The 22659-nt window shown below is 41.5% G+C and overlaps 1 protein-coding gene across 1 annotated transcript; it reads right to left on the bottom strand.

Annotated features, from left to right (window-relative positions):
- Positions 1 to 496: 496 nt before the first annotated feature.
- CMTM6 (CKLF like MARVEL transmembrane domain containing 6) lies at positions 497 to 22050 on the bottom strand. The gene is made up of 4 exons (XM_027586127.2): positions 21818 to 22050; positions 11300 to 11476; positions 7034 to 7132; positions 497 to 3294 (listed from the first exon to the last, which is right to left on the bottom strand). The coding sequence occupies exons 1-4, from the start codon at positions 21953 to 21955 to the stop codon at positions 3157 to 3159; spliced, it is 552 nt and encodes a 183-aa protein (XP_027441928.1). The 5' UTR covers positions 21956 to 22050; the 3' UTR covers positions 497 to 3156.
- Between the last annotated feature and the right edge of the window lie 609 nt (positions 22051 to 22659).

The raw sequence follows: 22659 nt of genomic DNA, 5'->3' as shown, positions 1-22659 counted from the left end.
TGTGCTTCTTTGCAAGTATTTCAAGGTGTTTATTACTTTGTGACTTTTCCTATATGGCTCCTTAAAAATACCGTTTGAAGGTGTGTTCCATCTTGGCAACGGGAGGAGCGGCCCCTGGGTAGGAAGAGGGTTTGTTTCCTGTGCCCCACACCTGGGCGGACCCACAGTTCAGTGTTCGACACAGGGACTTACCACAGTTGTAGAGCCAACTCCTAGAACTCTGGAGAAAGTTTTCATCTCAGCATCAGGCTTCTTTTTTTTTAAGATTTTATTTATTTATTTGAGGCAGAGAGACAGAGAGAGAGAAAGCGCGCGCAGGAGAGGGGGTAGGGGCAGAGGGAGAAGCAGACTCCCCGCTGAGCAGGGAGCCCGACGTGGGGCTGGATCCTGGGACTCCAGGATCATGACCGGAGCTGAAGGCAGCCGCCTGACTGACTGAGTCACCCAGGCACCCTGAGCATCAGGCTTCTGAAGTAACAATGAAATGGCTACAAAGGCAGACAATAAAATGGATTTATTTAAAAAGAAGACTACAAAATTTGACACTGAGCGAGATAAAAAAAAAGACACAAAGGATTTAAATTGATAAATACAAAAGCGATTGGCTATAAACAATGTAAAAATACATTTTCCAGTCGCCAAACAGAACATAATTTAAGTACAGCAATTATAAAATTTTTATACTGTATGTGCATTTCCCTTATAATTTTTAAGAACCACTCTAAATAGTTTATTTGTATAAAATATAACAAATTAAGTCTAACATGGCTGTTAATAAAAAATTATGGTAACTTTCAGTTTATTGAATGTGCCCTGTTTTGGACATAGGAGGGGTTTTGGTCCCAAGTTCTCCTTGAAAACTTTTTATTTTCCACATGGTCTTTTTCCTCTCATTCCTTCTACAACAGAAGAGGGAGGCTAATCAGTCATGAGTCCCATAACAAACAATATGAAGAAAAGTTCTAGAGTGACCAAAAGAACTAGTGAATATATGATCTTCCCGAAAAGGGAAGGATTAAGTGGCAGCTATGAGGCCCACTTGGGCTCCAATCAAACAAATGGAAGCAAAGCCTCAGAGCAAGCAGAGCTGAAGCTCAATGTCAACGCGCTCCATGTGTGAGGCCGGTGGGGACTTGTCCATCAACCTCAACTAAGCCCATGCGTGCGGGAGGCTGCTGAGGTAGCCCAGGCCATTTGCTGCGACACCCAGCTGGGTCTCAATGGTATTTCAAATGACAGTGGTACAGTTAGATGGGAAATTCCAGAACCTGACGACCAGAAGCGAGTTATTTTTGCACCACTCTTTATTCTTGGAGCCCAGACCCAGGCTATTTCTCCTCTCTTGGATGGTATGCCCAGTAATGACAGCATCAGTGATCGGTTTCGTTATCTCCCAGGGAGGAGGCAGTGGTGACTACCCACCAGAACTAGCTAGCACCCGAGCTCTGGTACAAAGGGATAAGGTCCTGCGTCAGTAAAGACACAGGACAAGCTGTGTCTAGCCATAATGATGAATTCTGACCACCACATTCGCCACATCGACAACACATAAATGAGAAATTTAAAAAGGACAGGGTCACTAAATTGTCTCACTGGAAACATGATTCCACTCCTTCCAATAGATAACCCAGCCCAGCTAGCCCAGGAGACCTCCACCAAAGTCCTGAAGTACCTTACGCATGGGCTCATTGCCTTAACTCTAGAGTCCTGAGTCAAAAATCCAAGAGGAGGACAAGAGAGGTCTACCCTGTGAACCACTTGGTCAGAAAGGTCCTGTCTTGAGTGCCTTGTCTGGCTGGGTCTAAGACAACCTGCCAGCAAGAGACAATGCTCCCAAATTATCAGAACTAGTTATGAAGTGTCTCTTGAGACTGGGTAGACTACTCCCTTACACCGACATCAGTATTAACCTGGGCAGGATTTGCTAGATGCTCACTTTCTTAAGAAGGGCTCCCCCAAAGAGAAGTTAGAGTAATGCCCAATGTGGGAACAAGAACCCTAAAGATCCTGCTACATATTCTATGCAATTAAAAGGGCCCCAAATTTTGGACCACCTAAGACCACTGCCATCAAGCAAGAGTCAGGGCTGGAGGCTCACCTCTGTCGGGTGATGAAGCAGCGTATGGACCATGTGGATAGAGAGACTGAAAAGGGAAAATCTCAAATAGATGAAAAATCAAAGGCTGGGGTTTTAAAAAGAGGGGAGGCTTCAAAGAAAACTCTGAATGGGACCTGCAGAGCCGTATTAACTTCAGTAGAAATAACCACATGCCAGTAAGGGAATGGACCAATTTCTAACTCATAGTATGAACTCATCTCTTCAGACAGTGGTAAATGGTTGAAGGCTGTTTTTATAATCACTTTCACTGTATTGTGCAAAAAGTCTATCTTCTTTATCTTTGGTCCTTAGCCATGAGAGTTTCTTCCATTTTTCTATGTGTTACAGAAACTTTTTTTTGCTTATCAACAACCACCAAAGTGCAGTAAAAACATGTGGTTTCTGATGTTGTTGCTTTTATACATATAAAATACCAACACCTCCCATACAGTTTCTATCAGGCTATAAAAGGTCTCAGAAAGAGTTATTATCCTAAAATGTAACAATATAATTTTAAGGCTGAGATACAGTAAAGCCTGGGTATTACATTTTTAAGGGAAAAAAAAATCTAGACCAATATTTTAAATAATGATCTCTTAAATATACATTAAATTTTATCTGATCATCAAAAAAAAAAAAATCCCGGCTAAGCAAATTAATTTAAAAATAAAACAATTTCTAAATGGATGAACTTAATCATGCTGGCTGTACAGCCTTAATTTGAAAGCTAGGCCTAGTAACAATGACAGAATAAATTATCATCAGTTGAGCTATGTGATTTAAAGAAACAACTGTCCTCACCTCCAAAACAAAAACAGAACCATTTCATGTGACAGAAGTTTTAACTGTTATTTAAAAAAAAAATTTTTAAACCCAAAAACTCTCTGGCCTAATTTGTGGTGACTGACACACAGGCCAATGTTAATAAAACTGCCTTCCTGCCCTTCCCTTTGCTCTCCAAAAGAAGTGGTTTAACAATTACACAAATTCTACACAAGCGGCCAGGGCTCAGGCACCACACAGTCAATACCTTATGTAACACCCGGTCCCCAAAGTCCTTAAGCATTAAGGGGTTCTGTGAGGGCCCCTGCCCTCCTGGTAGCCTCTGGTTTCCTCATCTGGGATTCCTGTCGTCTCTCAGAGAACATAATGACAACGTCAGACAGGAACATAATACTTGCTAGAAATCCAAACACCTGAGGAGAAAGAAGAACAAGGGTTTATATGACAGATTTTGGAATATAATCTCACATTTCCTACTTGGCTCTGGGAGTGTTTTATACAAGCAAGACGACTCATCAATTTTATCCACATTCGTCTTTTTTTTTAAAGATTTTATTTATTTATTTGAGAGAGAGTGCAAAGAGAGAGAGAGAACACGCGAGCAAGAGAGCACTAGAGCGAGTGAGCATGAGCGGGGGAGGGGCAGGGAGGGAGGGAGGGAGAGAGGGAGAGAGAGAGAGAGAGAGAGAGAGAGAGAGAGAGAGAGAGAGCACAAGTGGGGGGAGGGGCAGAGAGCAAAGCAGACGCCCCACGGAGCAGGGAGCCTGACGCAGGGCTCAATCCCAGGACCCCAGGATCATGACCTGAGCCGAAGGCAGGTGCTTAACTGACTGAGCCACCCAGGCGCCCCAATCTTATACACATTATTCTTAACCTTAGTAATAAAAGACTTTTTAAGGGCATCAAAAAATAGATGTAACAAAAGAAATTCTAGAATAATGGCTATTAGTTGGAGTTTCCCAAAACAGAGATGTCCTGTCTTACGTGTGCATATGCATGTGTATGTGTGGGGTGCCAATCTGTGAAACTAAGGTTAATAGAGGAAAAGCAAAATCCTATAAAATGATACAAAACACAAGATTATTAGCAACAGTTAGACTGACCCACAGAAGAGGTCAGGTACATGAGTGAGTAGGGAGCTGAGCACAGGTGACAACGGCAAGAAGTAATCAATATCCATTGAATGATCAACAGAAATTCTATTTTGAAGATACTTTTAGGTTAAATTACCTAAAAAATATTTTCCAGTTAACTGTCACACTGTAATAATGACACAGCAACATGATACCACTACCTACTTCCTCTTCCTTTAAATCACTTCCTCATTGTACTCTTCTAACATAGGATCAAACATTCTGAGAATTCTGTCAAGAAGAGCTCTTCACTAGCAAAACCATTAAAGGAATGGGGGCCAAAGAACTGCTCTGTTAAAAGAGAAAATTGATGTAGGTAATGGCTGAAGTCCCTTCCACCTCTATCACCCCATCTCTCCATGCTTTTTATTAGTGTTTGTTTTTATTTATATTCCAGTTAACATACAGCATAATATTAGTTTCAGGTGTACAATATTGTGATTCGGCACCTCCATACATCACCCTGTGCTCATCACGACAAGTCACTCCTTCATCCCCATCACCTATTTACCCATCCCCTCACCCATCTCCCCTCTGGTAACCAGCAGTTTGTTCTAGATTTTTTTTTTTTAAAGATTTTATTTATTTGACAGAGAGAGACACAGTGAGAGAGGGAACACAAGCAGAGGGAGAGGGAGAAGCAGGTTTCCGGCGGAGCAGGGAGCCCGACGCGGGGCCCAATCCCACGACCCTGGGATCACGACCTGAGCCGAAGGCAGATGCTTAACTACTGAGCCACCCAGGCGCCCCTCTAGATTTTTTTTTAAAGATTTACTTGACACAGACAGAAGAGGGGGAAAGAGTGCGCACAAGCAGGGAGAGCGGCAGGCAGAGGGAGAGGGAGAAGCAGACTCCCCGCCGAGCAGGGAGCCGGACGTGGGACTCGATCCCAGGACCCTGGCATCATGACCTGAGCCGAAGGCAGATGCTTAACTGACTGAGCCACCCAGGCGCCCCTGTTCTAGATTTTTAACATCTTGTTGTCATCTGCTCCAGTTTCTTGACCCTTCACACCCAACCCCTCTATCCTTAAGAATATGCGTTCTGCCTCATCTCACGGTAAAGCAAACTCAACTCCAAATTCATTGTTTCACCCCAATAGTCCCAACACATCCGACCTACATTTAATTACCAATCCCACATCTCCAAACCCAAGGCACTTCTCCCCTCTGGAGTCTTCATTTTGGCTTGATGGCATCTATCCCTTTCTTTGCCTGGCAAACATATTACATGCTCTAAGGACAGACCAGACGTCACCCTGTCTGTGAAGCCATCCCTAACCCCCTCGAGAGCTTTAGTCCAAGCAGCGCCCTCTACGCCATATCATCCAAATGATCTTCCAGAGCTTTTGCTCACATACTTCACAATTTCTTTTTTTTTAAATGGATTCCCTCACTCAAGTCTGTAAATGTTTTCATAATTTAAATAGTTACAAAGGGTAACTTCCAGCATATTATAAATACTGAGTTTTTAAACTACCATTAACTCTTAAATATATCCAATGAAATCTAAATACTGCACTGATCTAACACATCACCTAATTGTCACATACCAATAAGCTCTGTTTTAATAGCTGGTAATTTCATGCCATGCTCTCTTTCCCCCTTCAACTCAACTTTCCTCAACTCTATTTCACTTCCTCCAAGGATCTTATTTTATTTTTTAAAGATTTATTTATTTTAGAAAGAGACAGAGCAAGCAAGCTGGGGGAGGAGCAGAGGGAGAGGGAGAGAATCTCAAGCAGACTCCCCGCTGTGCCCGGAGCCCAAGGCAAGGGCTCAAACTCACAACCCTGAGATCAGGACCTGAGCCCAAAGCAAGAGTCAGCCACTCATCTGACTGAGCCAACCAGGTGCCCCCCTCCAAGGATTTTATAGTAATACATTTCCACACCGCAAAACATTTTACTGATCACCCTTATTAATACTCCTCCACAACAAAAATTTGTATATAAACTGAAATTAACCAAAGGGTCTGTTAAAACTTTGACTTTTCTCTTCATGTACCCATTGGTTCATGTGCCCATGCAGAAATATTACTTACTGCTGGAATGAGTCAAGGTTCAGCATTAATTTAATTTCTGTTTTATGTTTTACACGTGTGTTAATAAACTGTGCTCATGTGAACAGGTAGATAGAACCATGCAAGGCTCTGAACTCCTTTTGAGTTGTTCTGTAATTAAAAGTAGTTTTAATGATCTACTAGCTGACAAGTCAATTAATTATAACTTCAGTTTTGTCATGAACCAAGGATTAATTGGAACCCAGCTGACGTGCAAGCGGATTTGTTACTCAGTTATCAGTTATACGCATTCACAACACTGGTACCAATTCAGGTGCATGATCCTTGATTTGTAATTCTCAAATCCGGAAAGCTACAAAAGTAAAGTTTTCATAATTTACTGGGCTCAAAAGTGGCACGAGGTAAAACTACTTACAGTCTTTATCCTTTTTACTGTGAATATTCATGCTTCAGAAATATTAACATGTTGGATTATACGGTGCTGCCCCAGGTCCTCTGAAGTTGTCATATGATATGTGTTAAGATTACCTTTCTAAAAACCAGAATATTCTGAATTCTAAACAAAACAAAACTGCCCCCTCCCCAAGGATTTCAGATAAAGACATTTACTTATCTATCTCTTTTATTATAAAGGCCGAACCTTTGGATCATTTCTCCTGTGTATTCTCTACACCTAGAACAGCACCTGGCATGTAGGCATATTTTTGCTGACCGCAAAGTAGAAAAGGACGGGATAATAAAGTCAATTCTACCACTTCCATTAGCAGTGACACGTTCATATGTGGAGTAAATGGGTTTTTATTCTAAAGTCTAAAGACAGGTTCTCGGTTTCTAAGGCTATCCTATTTATTTGCTCTTCGGTCCTCTGTTCAAAATTACACTAAAAAATTACAAGATAAACTACTCTCCCATATTGTATCACCTGTCAAGTACTTTCCAAGTTCCATATTTCTAAGGAAACAAAACTAAGCAAGGGTTCGAAATACAAGGTACTCACAGTTGCAGCGATCTCAGCTTTGGTCCTGTCATGTGTGGAAACGAAAATGATGGATGCCAACAAGAACACGCATCCTGTTCCCATAGTAATATAAAAATCCTATAACGAGTGCATAAAGAACATGGTTAGGTTGATGAAACAAATGCTTTTGTTTTTTACTTTTAAAAACGTTTGTGACACAGTTTTTCTTCATACAGCCCAAACCTACATACTTCAGCTTCTAACTTTTCCATAAATCTGGCATTCACTACCCCCCCATAAAGGAACACTATCCACACTTTGCACAGGGCATATTCAAAGTACATGACAAGATAATCTTTTAATAAGAGCAGTTCCCCAAAAGGTCGTGTGTGTGTGTGTGTGTGTGGTCTTTTTCTCAAGGACATATTAAATTATCAAAGCCAAAGGTTTATTAAATCATCTTACTGCCAGCAGAAAAACCCAAAAACTAGAAACAAAAAACTTTTTCTTCCCTTTCAAAGTACAGATGGCCCCTGACTTACAATGGTTGTACTTATGATGTTTAACTTTAAATGTTGCAAAAATGTTACACGTTCAGGAGAAACTGTACTTCAAACTGTGACTCTGGATGCTGTCTCAGGCTAGCACTGTGTGGGACGATCCTCCATTGTGATGCTGCGCAGTGGGAGCAGCTCCTGGTCAATCCACCAATCACGAGGGTAAACAACAGGTACGCTGACAACCCTTCTGTACCCACACGACCATTTTGTTGGTCACTTTCAGTACAGTATCCAATTATATGAGTCAACACTTTACTATCAGACAGCCTTTGTGGTAGATGATTTTGCCCAAATGCAGGTTTTATAAGTGTTCCGAGCACACTGAAGGTAGGCTAGGCTAAGCTATGCTGTTTAGGAGGCTAAGTGTATTAAATGCACTTTCGACTCAGGGTCTTTTCAACTTATGATGGGTTTGTTGGGATGTAATAACCCCACTGTAAGTCGAGGAAGATCTGTATTCTATGCTAGGATGGCCTCTCTGAGGGTACTTCGGTGCTTTGAAAGCACTCTGGAAAAGAGAGAATCAGAAGAACCACCCGTCATTAACTACATAAAATATGCCAATAGTATGTTTTCTGGACACTTAAGCTTTCTGCAGTAACATATTGCTTCCAATTGTTCCAAGTGAGTAACCCAAAATGAGCTTGTATCATGAGTTTATCTACTCTACAAAAGCTTCCATATCTCCGCATAACGCAGCTCATGACATGAAGTTCTCCCTGGGTTTCCAAGGGTTCTCTCAGGCACACTCTTGTCAGGCTCCTCCCAGATGCCAAGTGAAACCAGTGCTTGACATGCACACTTGACTCAGAGGAGAAACTGGTAAAATGATGGCCATTCCAAAGGGTTTTAAGTCTGATACTTTCGGGGTTTTCTGAAGTGCAATCTCCACTAAACCTAGTATCAATAACCCATCCAATACAGAATTCCTGTACTGTCAATTGTACACTTAACATTTATAAAACAAATTAAGAGATTTTCTCTTTGCTTCTAAAAGAGGTGGTTTTTCTGCAGTATTCTGTTTTTCCTTTTCCTTTGAATATTATTTCAAATCTGTGACATACAAATAAAACTCCATTTACTAATATCTGGAGTACATTCAAGGAGGTATTAAACAAGACAACCATTTTGAGGCATACTAATGTGGTGTTCAAGAAACATGGATTCTAGAACCAGACTATCTGAGTTCAAATCCCAGTTATGCTACTTCTTGGCTCTATTGACTTTGAATTCGTTACTTAACATCTGTCTTCCTGAGTTTCTTCATCTGCAAAATGGGAGTAATAACAGTCAGTATCTTCTTCAGAGGTGATTCTAAAGATTAGAGTTAATCGGTAGAAAGTGCTTAGATCAGTGCCAGGCACAGAGTCAATGTCCTGTAAGTGTTGGCTGTTGTTACTCTTGACAGAATCTGAGCCACAACAGCATGGAACAGAAAAGATTCTCCCTTCAAAAAGCTTACCCCTCCCACTCCCTGGGCACTACCACCACCACCGCCCTCTCAAAACATTTTCTGCAAAACAGAAAACTTCTCTGACATTAAAAAGTATTTAAGTACATTAATAGTTGAGAGTAAAAGTGATTTTTAAGCCTTTTAAACAAACATGAAATCCTTATGTTAGGTGCAAAGTACAGCCTATATGACTTTTAATCACCTATGAAGAGACAAAAAAGACCCAAAAGAGATATAGTAGAATATTGACAAAAGCTGTTTTAGGATGAAATGACTGATTTATTCCCCGCTCCAATATTTTAAGATCAGTACTTACTCTAAAATAATGTTTTTTTAATTACTTTTAAATGCTCCTCTGATGTAATAAATGTTTTACATTTTGTTTAGTTTAGTTAAATCATTAAACTGGAAAATATTGTTTCTTGTCAAAAAGATCAATGTTTCTTGTCAAAAGATCAATGTTCTTAAACATGACAGATGCAACACTAAAGACTCAACATTTCCAAAAGTATTTTTATGGACAGTGATACTGTTTTGCCACTGAGAGATAAGAAAAAATAATTTCGATCTTTAATGTTTAAAATATAAATTTATACACTGGAACTACAAATCAATCAGCTCAAATATACTAGTAAACTTTTCACTCATCCAAAAATCTTACCGAATACCTCTCTGTAAAAAGGAAGAAGTTACAAAGATTACAAATAAAATTAACAAAAATTCTAAGGTATTCTCTGCATCCTCTTAATATGCATTCCATACAATAAATGGGTTCTGCTATTGTCATCATTACAGGGAGATCCCTGAGGTGATGACATTTGCCATGAGAGCATCAAAAGTTGGTAGGGCGCTGGTACCAACAGGATTCGGGGGAGGTCAGAGAATGGAATGCCGAGTGTTGAGGGCTTTCCTGGGTTCCAGTCTCAGTTTATTTTTACCCTAGCTGTGTAACTTTGGACAAGGTATGTAACCACGCTGAACCCAAATTTCCTCAACAGGAAAATGGAGCATTATGGTGTGAGGATTCTAAATCACAGTACATAAAGTGTCTGGCACAAGTCCATGCTGATAGCAACTATTATCAGGAAGGGTAATGGTCAGTCCTATATCAGCCATACCAAGAGCTGCATGTATGTGCTCATCAAAGGCTTGGTGGATGTGATTCAGCTCCAATCTGTTTTTCAAGGTTATTTTTTTTAACTGTTGTGGTATCAACTTTTTTTTTGCTTTTTAATTTTTAAACTTAAAATATTCTGTTAAAAGAAGGTAAGGGATTCTTAGAGCACCAGATTTAAAAGGCACCAAAGTGTATATAGAAAAAAGTAAATCTCTTAGGTGTATATTAATATCTGACCCGACGCTTACTTTGCATTAATTTAAAAAATTAACAGAATCTTACTGCTTTGTATTGATCTTATTATCCTCCATTCTTAATAGTTAAAAACTCACCCTAATTTGTATCTTTTCCCTCAGAGGTGTGACTGCTTTTATATGTCAACCCTGACATGTATAATTTGTCACAAACCACTATTAGTTCCAACACTACTGAAGAAGGAAACCGCTCAATTCTTTCTTCAAGTGCAGTAAACATGTGAATCACCTCATGTGTCATCTCACAAATCCACACTATACTCAAACACGCGCACCAGCAGACTGTCTGTAGAAAGTTATGCATCACTAATTCTGTGAAAACAAAATTCTCATGTGCGCTTTCATTAAAAGGGAAATTTCTGAACAGTGAATTCAACAAGTGCCTGAATTCACTTACTGATAACTTCTTTCATAATATAAAACTCAAAACAAAATAGGTAGCATTATGTGGTGCTTTATTTGAAAAGCTCCAGAGATACATCACATTAGTTCATCACTCTCTCTAATATCTAGCATAATGCCCAGCGCAGAGCAGGTACACAATGGACAACTGCAGAACCCAAGAGTGACGCTCTGAAATGTGAGAAATCAGAAGGGACAAAAATCCTAGTTTTTAAAAAATACCTCGCGTTTAAATAAATAAATAAATAAAAATAAATACCTCGTGTGAATAAGATTAAACCACCAATTAGCTGTAAACCCCTGACCGCGTCTGTCTCCCCCTTTCTTATTTCACTTTCACCCTCTGCCACCCTGCTTGGCAGGGAAAATGGAATTGCTCAGGGGCAGAACTGGAACCATGGAGAGTGTCTTCTCGTGCTACGGAGTTCTGAAAGCAGCACTCTTCTGAAGAGTAAAACTACGCAAGATTCCAAAAGAGCCATGTTCTTTGTAAAGGGATTCTACTTTTCTCACACTTACCGACTGCTTGACTTTGGTAGAATCGACTTGCTCATAAACGGGAGTGCAGTACACAATCAGGATGAGGAGACTCAGAAGAAAGGCACTGCAGCTCACGAATTCAAAAAAGTAAAGTCCTCCACACAGTGTACACTGTGACACGACTTCCTCGCAGACAAAGGCCAGCAGGGACAGCAACTACAAAAGAAACCAAGCTGTTTACTCGAGTGTTTTCCAGAGAAACCTACAGTATTCAGAACACTCATCTGTTCACTCCACTCTCTGGAAAGTAGAGACTGTGGCAAACACGATTACTGACCAGACCCCATCTCTACAGAACTTCACAATCTGATTGCCTTGAAGGGAATCCACGTACACAAATAATTAACTACCCAGTGCTAAATGCTAGACTTGGGGAAAATACGGGGTGTTGCTGGCACCCTCCCGCCTCAAGGCAGGCAGAGATCCCACCACCCCCGCTGAGCCGAGAGAGAGAGTTCAGTCAACATGGTTCAAGCACCCAGTGTGAAGGAAGGGGATGGCAACACGAAAATAATGAGACGAGACTAGAGAGGTAAGCGGAGGCTAGATCTAAGTGTCCTCGCTTCCTAGTTTAAAAAAAAAAAAATCTGGATTGTAAGGGTTTTAAAGCAAAGGGGCGAGAACATTCAGGCTTCCAGTCGGGAAGCTGATGGAAGAAACCAGGGGAAGACAGTGAGCTGGGAAGACAGTGGTGATGGAGAACAGTGTCTGCAATCACTGCGAGAGGCAAGAAGCGGCAGAAGCCCTTATCAGGACCAATACAAACAGAGTAGGAAACAAGATAACAGACGTGAATGCTTTATTTTAACTTAAAGCAAAAAGGCACGTTTATTCACCAATCTTTGGAAATAGGGCTTTTCTCTGGGTTTGAGCCTACTGATTGGAATTCCACGTCATGTTTTCTGCACTAATCACTTTCATCATCTATAATTACCACTTGCAGACTAATGTTTAGTTGAAGTGGAGCAAGATCTTGGACACTTGAGAAGCGGAGGGCAGAATCCTTCTAGATTTGGACTAGTTTTACTAGCCCTTTATGGTTACCTCGCTCTCACTCAATTCCACAGCAAATATTTTAGTAATTTATTTTCTGGACTTTCCAAAGCGTTCAACTTAGTTTTCACAAAAACAATTCCTTTTCCCACTCAATTTCAGTCTGTGTGGTATTTAATTAAATGTCTGACCATAAAAGTATAATTGGTAGTAGTGGGAATAACCCAAGTCAACTGATGGCAGGGGTAAAAGTGCTCAGACAGGCGTGGGTCAGAATGCCGTGCACTGAATGCACAATGGTAAGGTCCGGTGAATTTGGCAACTCAATTAAATGCAAGCAAGTGGGATTTAATAGCACTCCCACTGTCATATATAAGGTACTAACATACTGGAGCTCCACTGCAGGAAAAAGAGTTGGGGTTCTTTTTTGTCTTTTTTTTAAGAGGCAAGGATGCTGGGAAGAGAATACATTGTTTTAAATGTGCTGTGTATGAGGGGGCTGCAAAAGAGTTAAGGGAGGTGTCTAGGAGGCAAAAGGATATACAGGTCTGCAGCTCAGGGGAGAGGTCTAGGGTGGAGATGAAGACGTGGGCATCGGCCAGTGAGATCACCCAGAATGAGGAAAGCCAGCTTCATGCAGAACTCTGAGCAAACCCAAGATTTAAGGGATGTGCAGAGGGGGTGACATCAGCAAAGGACAATTAGGAGCAGCAGTCCAAGGAGGTAGCAGACCAAGGAAAAAGTATTTCTACCAAGAGAAAGTAAGCATGGGTAATGAATGCTACTCAGAGGTCGGGTAAGAACATTGAGACACCGACATCAGACTGAGCTACAATAAGGCTGCCGGTGACATCAGCAAGCCCATGTCAGTGTAGTCACCCAGGGAGGCTGAGATTACAGTACTGTATGGTGGGAAGTGAGGGGAAGACAAAGCAATGGGAGTCAGCAGAGTCAAGAGGTATAGCGTGGGAAGAGTGGCCAGATAGGGAAGTAGTGGACGAGGTCAAAGGGAAGGGAATTTCAAGATAGGAGAGAACTGAGCATGATTAAATACTTAGGCAGAAACCAATAAGATGGGTGGGTCTAAAGACAAGGAAGAAAAGAGGCTCTCTATAGATAGGATTCAGGGCCCAGGTTTGGGGCTAACTCTTCTCCAGAAATAGGAAGAGAGAGAAGAGAGGTTCACTTGGGCAGCTAGTGTGGGTTTTGTGCAAGCCAAGGGAGTTTCCTTCAAGCATTAAGACCATCAAAATGACTGGTGACCTAAATCAAAGCCTATCGGGAAATGCCATTTTGCCCCTCAGATCAGTAGCAGCAACCAGATATATTAATGGCAAAAGTGTGCTACCAAAATCAGCAGATACATTGCATATTATAAAAATGTTATCCTGGGCACCTGGGTGGCTCAGTCGTTAAGCGTCTGCCTTTGGCTCAGGTCATGATCCCGGGGTCCTGGGATCGAGCCCTGCATCAGGCTCCCCACTCAGCAGGAAGCCTGCTTCTCCCTCTCCCACTCTCCCTGCTTGTGTTCCCTCTCTCGCTGTGTGTCTCTCTCTGTCAAATAAATAAATAATTTAAAAAAATGTTATCCTACAAAATATTTTCGTTTTTAAAAAAGATTCTATTTATTTAGAGAGTGAGAAAGAAAGCATGAGTCGGAGGAGGGTCAGAGGGAGAGCGAGAACCTCAAGCAGACTCCCCACTGAGCGTGGAGCCCAACGCGGGGCTCAATCCCGCGACCCTGAGATCATGACCTGAGCCGAAACCAAGAGTCAGGATGCTTAACCGACTGAACCACCCAGGCTACAAAATATTTTCATCAAACAGAAGTCAATGGTACACCACTCTGAAAAACAATGGAGCAGTTTCTTAAAAACTAAACACACCACCACTGTATGACCCAGCAACCGCATTCCCACATTCTGCCTACAACCAGGAGAAATGAAAACATGTCTGTGCAAAAACTGACACATGAATGTTCATAACAGTTTCATTCATAACAGCTCCGGAATCTGGACACCATGCAGATGTCCCTCTTTGGTTAAGCAAACTGTGCTACATCCATACCATGGAATACTACTTAGCAGTAAAAAGGAGCAAACTCACATATGCAACAATGTAGATAAATGTCCAAATTATGCAGTGAAAGAACTCCAAAACTCAAAGGTTACATACTACATGATTCCATTTATTTACGTTTTTAAAGATTTATTTATTTATCTTGGGGGGGAGGGGCAGAGGGCGAGGGAGAGAGAATTCCAAGCATTCTCCGTGCTGAGTGTGGAGCCCCACTCAGGGCTCGATCTCACGACCCCAAGATCACGACCTGAGCTGAAACCAAGAGTCAGTGGCTTAACTGCTCCACCCAGACACCCCCATGATTCCATTTATATAGCATTCTTCAAATAACAAACTACAAAGCTGGAGAACTAAATAGTGGTGGCCAGGGAAGAGGGGAAAGGTGTGGTTATAAAGGGGTGGCATGAGGGAACCCTGTGGTGATAGGATGGTTCTGGAACAGTTGTGGTAGTGACTCTAGGAAGCTACACAGGTCACACACACACATACACAAAGTGCAGAGGATCTCCCTGTATGTTTTGTTTTGCAAATTCCTGTGAATCTATAATTATTTCAAAATAAAAAGTTAAAAAAAATGGTCAAATCTAAATTGGTATGAAGGTCTCTAATTTTTCCCTCTCCAACCAGTTAATACAAAATTTCATATATCCCACAACTGAAAAGAATCTATATAAGGATGAAAACAGAGCCTACTGGTATGATTTCCTACAAGTTAGTAAGACATAAAATAGTCCAGCATATCCCAAACAACCGCCTTCAGACAGATGTTAGGTTAGGTAAGGTGTTCCCAATTATTATACCATAGGATACAAAAGTGACACATCAAGACAAATCTCAGAAAGTCATTGTGTAAAGGTACTTCCTTAGTCTCCTGTAATTATAATTACAGGGTGAGTTTTTACATGACTACAGTATAATAAAATACTAAACGTCTAATATTCCATTTGCTTTATTCTTGCCTCTATGTTAAATCTTATGCGACTTTTTAGGAGTTTCTCTATGACAAATTTGCAAAATATACTTCAGGTATACAAAAGCCAATTAACTGTGAGAAGGTATCAGCCTAAAGCTCTAACTGGGGTCTGAGACTAGTTGATCGTGGGCCATTCTTATCTCAATAATTAGGTTATCAGGAATGCTCATCTGTGTAAGCCATATGACAATAAAATCTTTTCGGTAGAGATACATACTGCTTGTCTATTCTCAGTAAGAAAGGGGCAGCACCCAGCTCAACCAGCAGCAGTCAGGGTCTTTCTAACCAGTCCTGTTCCAAAGTTACGAACAGGAGTCAAGCCTCAGAGCAGTATTAAGAGGCATATTCTACCCAGACATCCTGAGAGATTAAAGGGGTACGATATCAAGTTTGGACATTTACTAGTTCCTATTCCCAGTTTAAGACCAAGAAATCAGCACTACAAACTATATTCAGTATGAAGTTTTTTCCTGGCTCCTCCCATCTGTCTGATGCTCCGAACCTTCCTATATAATCTCCCACAGCACTCTACAGTATCTTTACTACGTTGTACATCTGACACCAATACATGTCAGTTATACCTCAATTACAAAAATCTTTTTTAAGAAGTGCATTTGGGTATTATGTATCCAACACTGTAATATGTATAGGAACATGTAATGACACAGCAACAAGATCAAAGTATAAGAAAACAATACACCTCATAACTGACCATCCATTATATGTAGATTCAGGAAATCTCAGGAAAATGCTCGGATCCACCTGGACTAACAGTAGCTAGAGAAGGATAAGTGGAAAAGCAAGACTCAAAGCAGGGCTAAGAGATACATAGGATCTGGAAAGGCAGAGAACATTCCAGGTGGAGGACAAAAAAGAACAGACTCATGAAGGCAAAGAACTTGCATGGTAAACCCCACAGGGATAATAAGGCAACTGACCTGAATGGGGAGTGATGATGAAAATGTTCAAGGAGCTGGGTGTGGTTATGTGGTGATCAGGCCAGGGAGTATGGACTTTCGGATGAAAGCAACAGGGATTACCTGCCTGGTTTGGCCGGTTAGAAGACAGGAGGAGCAGAGGACTGGGTGGGGCCTGAGTAGGAGGGAAAAGAGTAACTCACACCTGACAAGCAAGTCACAGGGGGTCTAACACTTCTTAGGAAGACTCTTTAATAAGCAAGTGAACATACTCCAAATCATTAATTTAAACAGTGATGGGGGGGGTAAAGCATGGCTGATTTTAATCATATTTCCTAATTTATATATATTTTTTGGTAAACAAACTTTTTGTATTAAAAAAGAAAAAAAATTAAGTGTAAAAGGGAAGGAATAATTTCAAGAAATGGGTAGTCACCAGCATTAAATACCAAAGTGGTGAAGGATAAAAGAGGTAAGGTCACTGGGTAAGGAAATCATAATGAATGTTAAAAGTTGAAAGACTCAATTATTATTTTCTGGTAAATAGTTTTACTCTCAGTAGCATGAAGCCCTCACATTAAATACCGCTTACTGACTATTAAGAACCTAATGACATTACACCCAATGTGACTGCTTCTGATGACATAAAATTTTGCCCAAATAAAAAACTATGGAAATTGTCAAGCCTTTGGAGCTGGGAGGTCCTTGGAGGGCACAGTCTCCCACCCTTGTGACTACAGGCGATGGAGGAAGGAATCTCTGACAGCCAGGTCCCACCCTGGCCAGGCACAGCCCAAAACCCAGGTCTCCTGACTCCCACTTTGTGCTTGTTCCCCTCCCCCAACTCCAAAAAATGTTTTGTTTTGTTTTTTAAAGATTTATTTATTTATTTATTTGACAGAGAAAGAGCCAGCTAGAGAGGGAACACAAGCAGGGGGAGTGGGAGAGGAAGAAGCAGGCCCCCCCGCAGAGCAGGGAGCCCATGACCTGAGCTGAATTAAAGGCAGACGCTTAACGACTGAGCCACCCAGGCGCCCCCCAAACACTGTTTATTAAGCTCAATTTACAGCTACGTATGTTTGTGTGGGTATTCCCTTAAGACTGGATTTTTGAAGTTACAATCAGAGTTTTGTGCATTTCCCCTTTTTAAATTTTACATTAAAACCAATGTGCTAGGGTCAACACATTTGGGAAATCTTAGTGACTAAAACGTGGCTTACTCACAGTTCTGGTGATTTAAACATTCAGATAGTGACTACCCTGTCTCTCTCCTCATTTCAGTTTCACTACCCCTTCTGAAACGTCCGTCTTCCTTAACATTAACACTTTATATTAAACACAAATTCTCCATCATTGGTCTTTGTTAAAGTCTCCTACTAAAACATTTCTTATAAAAAGAACTTTTTAATGTTTGCCATTCATTATAAGGCCCCCCTACAAAATTATATTAATTTGTGAATTAATGAACTTGCTACTAAAACCTGTAGTCCTATGTAAGGTCCAACTAAACAAATCCATCAGTCAGCCTGAAGTTAGTCTACGCCTCCCTTGCCTTAGGCAAATATTTACTCTTACAAAGGTTCAAAGATATAATTTGCTGACCTTATGGATCTTCCTCAAGGTTAAAAAGAGGATTTCAATTTACAGATCAATTTTCACATTGAAATAATGAAGAGAGCACCAATATAAGAGAAACTGCTTCTAAGTGACTTGTTTCTTGGAACTTACAGAGTAACATTATTTTATAATTTGATAAATTTAAATCACTGGTGAATTCTAAATCAAACTGTCTGCCTGAAGAGTCATTATATTCACAGTACTGAGAGGCCATCAGGACATTCAACTGGTACCATAAACACAATGTCAGCTTGTACACATATTCAGATCATTGCACCAGCTTACCGGCAAGTAATTAAGTTGCCCAATGTCAATTTTCCCCTGAAAACAAAAACAAACTCCCTCAAAAATAACAACAAAAACTTCACACATACACACAAATATACATATTTGTGTGTATGTGTGTGTGTGTGTGTATGCGCATAAGGAACAATCTAAGGATAAAATAAACTGATAAAGAAATAAACTGCATAAATTTAGGACTGCAATGACTCCTTACATTGCATTCCCAGCTGAGTATTTCTTCTTCAGCTCTGGAAGGGCAGATGGTAGTTAAGGGATGCTTAGGTTTTGGACAAGCCTTTGACAAAATTAAGGTTTTATCTGCATAGTAGCAGACAGCTATATAATTCCAGGGGTATGTAACTCAAGAGATAGTTATGCTCCTTTATCTCTAACCTCTCCTGTTTGTAGGCTCCACTCTCTACTGGTTTGGTGTTCAGCTCTGTACCAGCACACCCCAGAGAGCCTCAGAGATTTGTAAAAATCTTAAATAGTGAGAAGAACCTCGGAGGAAATCCAATTCAATCTCCTTGGACTCTAAGAATTTCCTAAGTACACAGAGTCTGATTTTTTAAGTTTTAGAATAAGGTTCCTTTTTCTTCTGGGGTGTTGAGACTGTAATAAGATTTATGGGTCTAGAATAATATACCCAAACACAGAAATGCACCACATTTTGGATAAAATGTCACAGGGCTTGCTTGTCCCTTATTAAAGTACCTCCTCTTCTGATTATGGGCTTCTACATTACAGTTGTTTCCTTATTGGAGCTCTGCAAATCTAATTAAAAAAAATAAGTTATCTAAAGTAAAACAACCTAAAGGCAGAATATGACTTAAGGCAAGACTGCCTGTTGCCCCAGGCTGGATGACAGCTTTAATTTATTTCATTATAACTTCCTTGGAACTTTCTGGGTAACTCCTGTAATATACACTATTGTGAAAAGATTAGAGGCCATTCACTCAAACAAACAAAGCAGGAACTAAAAGACAACAATCAAAATGGAAAGCAATAATGAAATATTTTTAGAAATCTATATTAAAGAAAGCTTATAACATTACAAGTTCCCCATAAATAAACGCGTACCTATTTTACTGTACTTTGCTTTACTGCATTTCATAGATAATTAACATTTTTCAAATTGAAGGTTTGTGGCAACACTGAGTCAAGCAAGTCTATTGGTACCATTTTTCCAACAGCATTTGCTCACTTCATGTCTCTGTCACATTTCAGTAATTCTTGCAGTATTTCAAACATTTTCATTATTATACTTGCTATGGTGATATGATCAATGATTACAACTCGCTGAAAGCTCAGAAAATGGTTGGAATTTTTTTGCAATAAAATATTTTAAATTAAGGAGCCTGCGTGGCTCAGTCTGTTGAGCACCTGACTCTTGGTTTCAGCTCAGGTCATAATCCTGGAGTCCTGGGATTGAGACCCTTGTCCGGCTCTGCGCTCAGGGCAGAGTCGGCTTACCCTTCTCGCTCCCTCTCTACTCCTCCCCCTGCTCCTGCTCTCCCTCTCAAAAAAATACATTTTGAATTAAAGTATGCACATTTTTTTAGACATAATGTTATTGAACACTTAACAAACTACAGTATAGTGCAAACATAACTTTTATATGCACTGGAAAACCAAAACATTCATTAGGCTCGCTTTATTGTGATACTCGCTTTATTGCGGTGGTCTGGAACCCAACCTGCAGTAAGATTAAGCCTGTAAATGGATTTCAAGAAGAGACATTAGTTTTTATTCTTTCCCTCTTTCTCCTTATGATGGGGAACAAGCTGGAACAGTCTACCAACCCCTGCAAGGCAAATTCATCCCCCGCCTTCTCCACATCTAAGTAAAAAGTCTATCACCAAAATTTCTGGTTGTATGTCTATTCCAAGGACATGGAACTACAGTTTATTAAACTACAAATAAGGTAATGGGAAATTTTACTTCAGCTTTGCCATTTCTGATGAGAAAAGAAAGACAGCTGCAAATGAGATTTAACAGGCAAAACACCAATATTGATGATGTTTGTAGAGCAGCAAGAATACTTCAGATATAGATACTAATCTTTTCTGTTCTAAAGAGTTCTACTATTTGTGCAGAAACACTTGAGCTCCACTGCAGAGAACACCACTGATATCTAAAAGTCCTGTTAGAACTGACAAGAACAGAAAGAAGCACCTCTGGGTAGAAGGAGCACATGATACAAAGGAACAATGGCAGGAGCAAGCCCCTTATGGCTGGTAACAACTGAAAGGCGGAACTACCTAAAAGGAGGCTGGAGAGATAGAGCCAGACCCTCTTGGGTTCCACAGGCCACACCGTCACCTGCCTCCAGGTGATTTCCAAACTATTCCCAGATGTGATCATTTTGACAACCAGAAAGTAGTGCCAGTTTTCTGAGAGCTACTTTTTTATTTAATAAAAGTAGGTCATCTGGGCGCCTGGGTGGCTCAGTTGGTTGGGCAACTGCCTTCGGCTCAGGTCATGATCCCGGAGTCCCGGAATCGAGTCCCACATCGGGCTCCCTGCTCAGCGGGGAGTCTGCTTCTCCCTCTGACCCTCTTCCCTCTCGTGCTCTCTCTCTCATTCTCTCTCTCTCAAATAAATAAATAAAATCTTTAAAAAAAAGTATTTATAAAAAATAAATAAATAAATAAATAAAAGTAGGTCATCTGAGCTCTAAGAATGTAAGTTCTGGTTATCGGAGTTCTAAGAATTTAAGTTCGTCCCAAGGAAACCAACTGGCTATTTTTACTTGAGATGACTAAACGCAAAAAAAAAAAAAGCCCAAGCAAAACCAACTTAGGAACATTCTACGCAGTCTGATTTTTCCTCTGGCAGAAAATGTACATCGCTTCTTAAAACAGAACATAGTATATCAGTATGTGCGTGACTGGAAATCCAAAGATGTTCTGGTATTTTCACTACGAGGTTTAAGGTACCTTTACTGCCTAAAGTAAACTAAAACTCAATGAAATTCAGAGAGGGGTAAACCATGCCCTACTTTTGCTACCTGCACGCAAATACAAGCTGTCCTTTTCTCTATGTACTTCGTACACACATATTGCTCAGAGGTAATTCTTTTCCAGTCAATATAAAACACTTGGGAGACAATTTATTGTAAACACCCATCTCAATGCCGTGCGTGGTAACCGAAGGCTTCGTCCAACAAATTAAACTGCCCCCCCGCGGGCTCGTGCCAGGAAAACCACAGGAACCAGAGAAAGATAAAAAGCACTTGGGAATCTAAATACAGGCACTTTGGGCGATAATGCAGAGTAACAGCTGGGAGAGGAGACGAAGGTCTTAACAGAGGATGGAGTGAAAGAAGTCTGAGCGGTTGACTTGGGTTTCCGAAGCATTTCCTGGACCCGCGCAACACGCTCGGGGGCCCTAGGTCGTCATCGGGCACCCAGCGGGGGTGAGACTCGGGTGGAGAGGCCGCCCGGCGGCGGGAGGTAACGCCCCCCTTTCCAGCCGAGAGAGAAGGAACTAGGGGTGTGGAAACCGCCGCTTCCTGAACAAACAGGTCGAGGAGAAGCAGCTCGGCAGCCTCCCAAGCCCGCAGGCCGGCGGCTCCGGGGCCAGACCCCCTGTCTTCCGGGCCCGGCTCGCCCACCCCGGCCGCGGACTTACGAGCTGCAAGACTTTGAGCACGAGCCGACGCAACTGAAGCCGGCCGAGGGAGAAGCAGGAGGCGAGGCCTCTCCGGGCGCCCCTGCCTGGGCCCGGGTCCTCCTCCGTGGTGGGGCCGTACACCGCTCCATTCTCCATCGCCCAGGAAAGCGGTGGCCGCAGAGGTGGCGCCGCGGACTTCACCCACACCGGGACCACCAACAGGGCCGTCACTTCCTGGGTCTCCGCCCACGCTTCCGCCCCACCCCGCCTCGCCCCGCCCCGCCTCCGCTCTAGCTCCGCCCCCCCACCCCCGCGCCTTAGCCACGCCTCAAACTTGCTAAAGATCTGGAGAGAAAATTTCACGCAGAGAGAACAGCATGTCCTAAGGACCGAGAAAGGGAGGCGAGGAGAGGAAGTTGGAGATGTAGGCAAGAGTCCACATAACGTAGGCGCCTTGCAGAGCAAGGAAAGAAATTAGGTTTCATTTTGAGGGCAGTGCGTTGTGTGAAAGGACTTTCAGGATTGCTCCCTCCTGCACCTATCTGAATTCCTTTTAGTCTTAACTTGTCAAAACCATTTAGTTTACCTGTTTCTTCCTTGTGCACCAACTCCCGCAGTCATATATGTTAATTTTGTGTGAACTTAAGGAAATCATACTTTTATATTTTATTTTAGCAACTGAAGTTGAATGCGTTACGTGTCAGCCACACCTATTTTCTCCTGAACAGTGTAATGTAGGTACTATCATTACTTTCATTTTACAGATGAGCAAACTGAGACGAAGAGGCGGAATATATCCAAGGGCAAACAGCTAAGGGTAGCTGGAATGCAGACCTACACAGTCTGACTCACAACCTTGT

This window comes from Zalophus californianus, chromosome 1 (assembly GCF_009762305.2).
Source record: "Zalophus californianus isolate mZalCal1 chromosome 1, mZalCal1.pri.v2, whole genome shotgun sequence".
Lineage (NCBI taxonomy): Eukaryota > Metazoa > Chordata > Mammalia > Carnivora > Otariidae > Zalophus > Zalophus californianus.
This window is presented reverse-complemented; position numbering and strand designations above follow the sequence as displayed.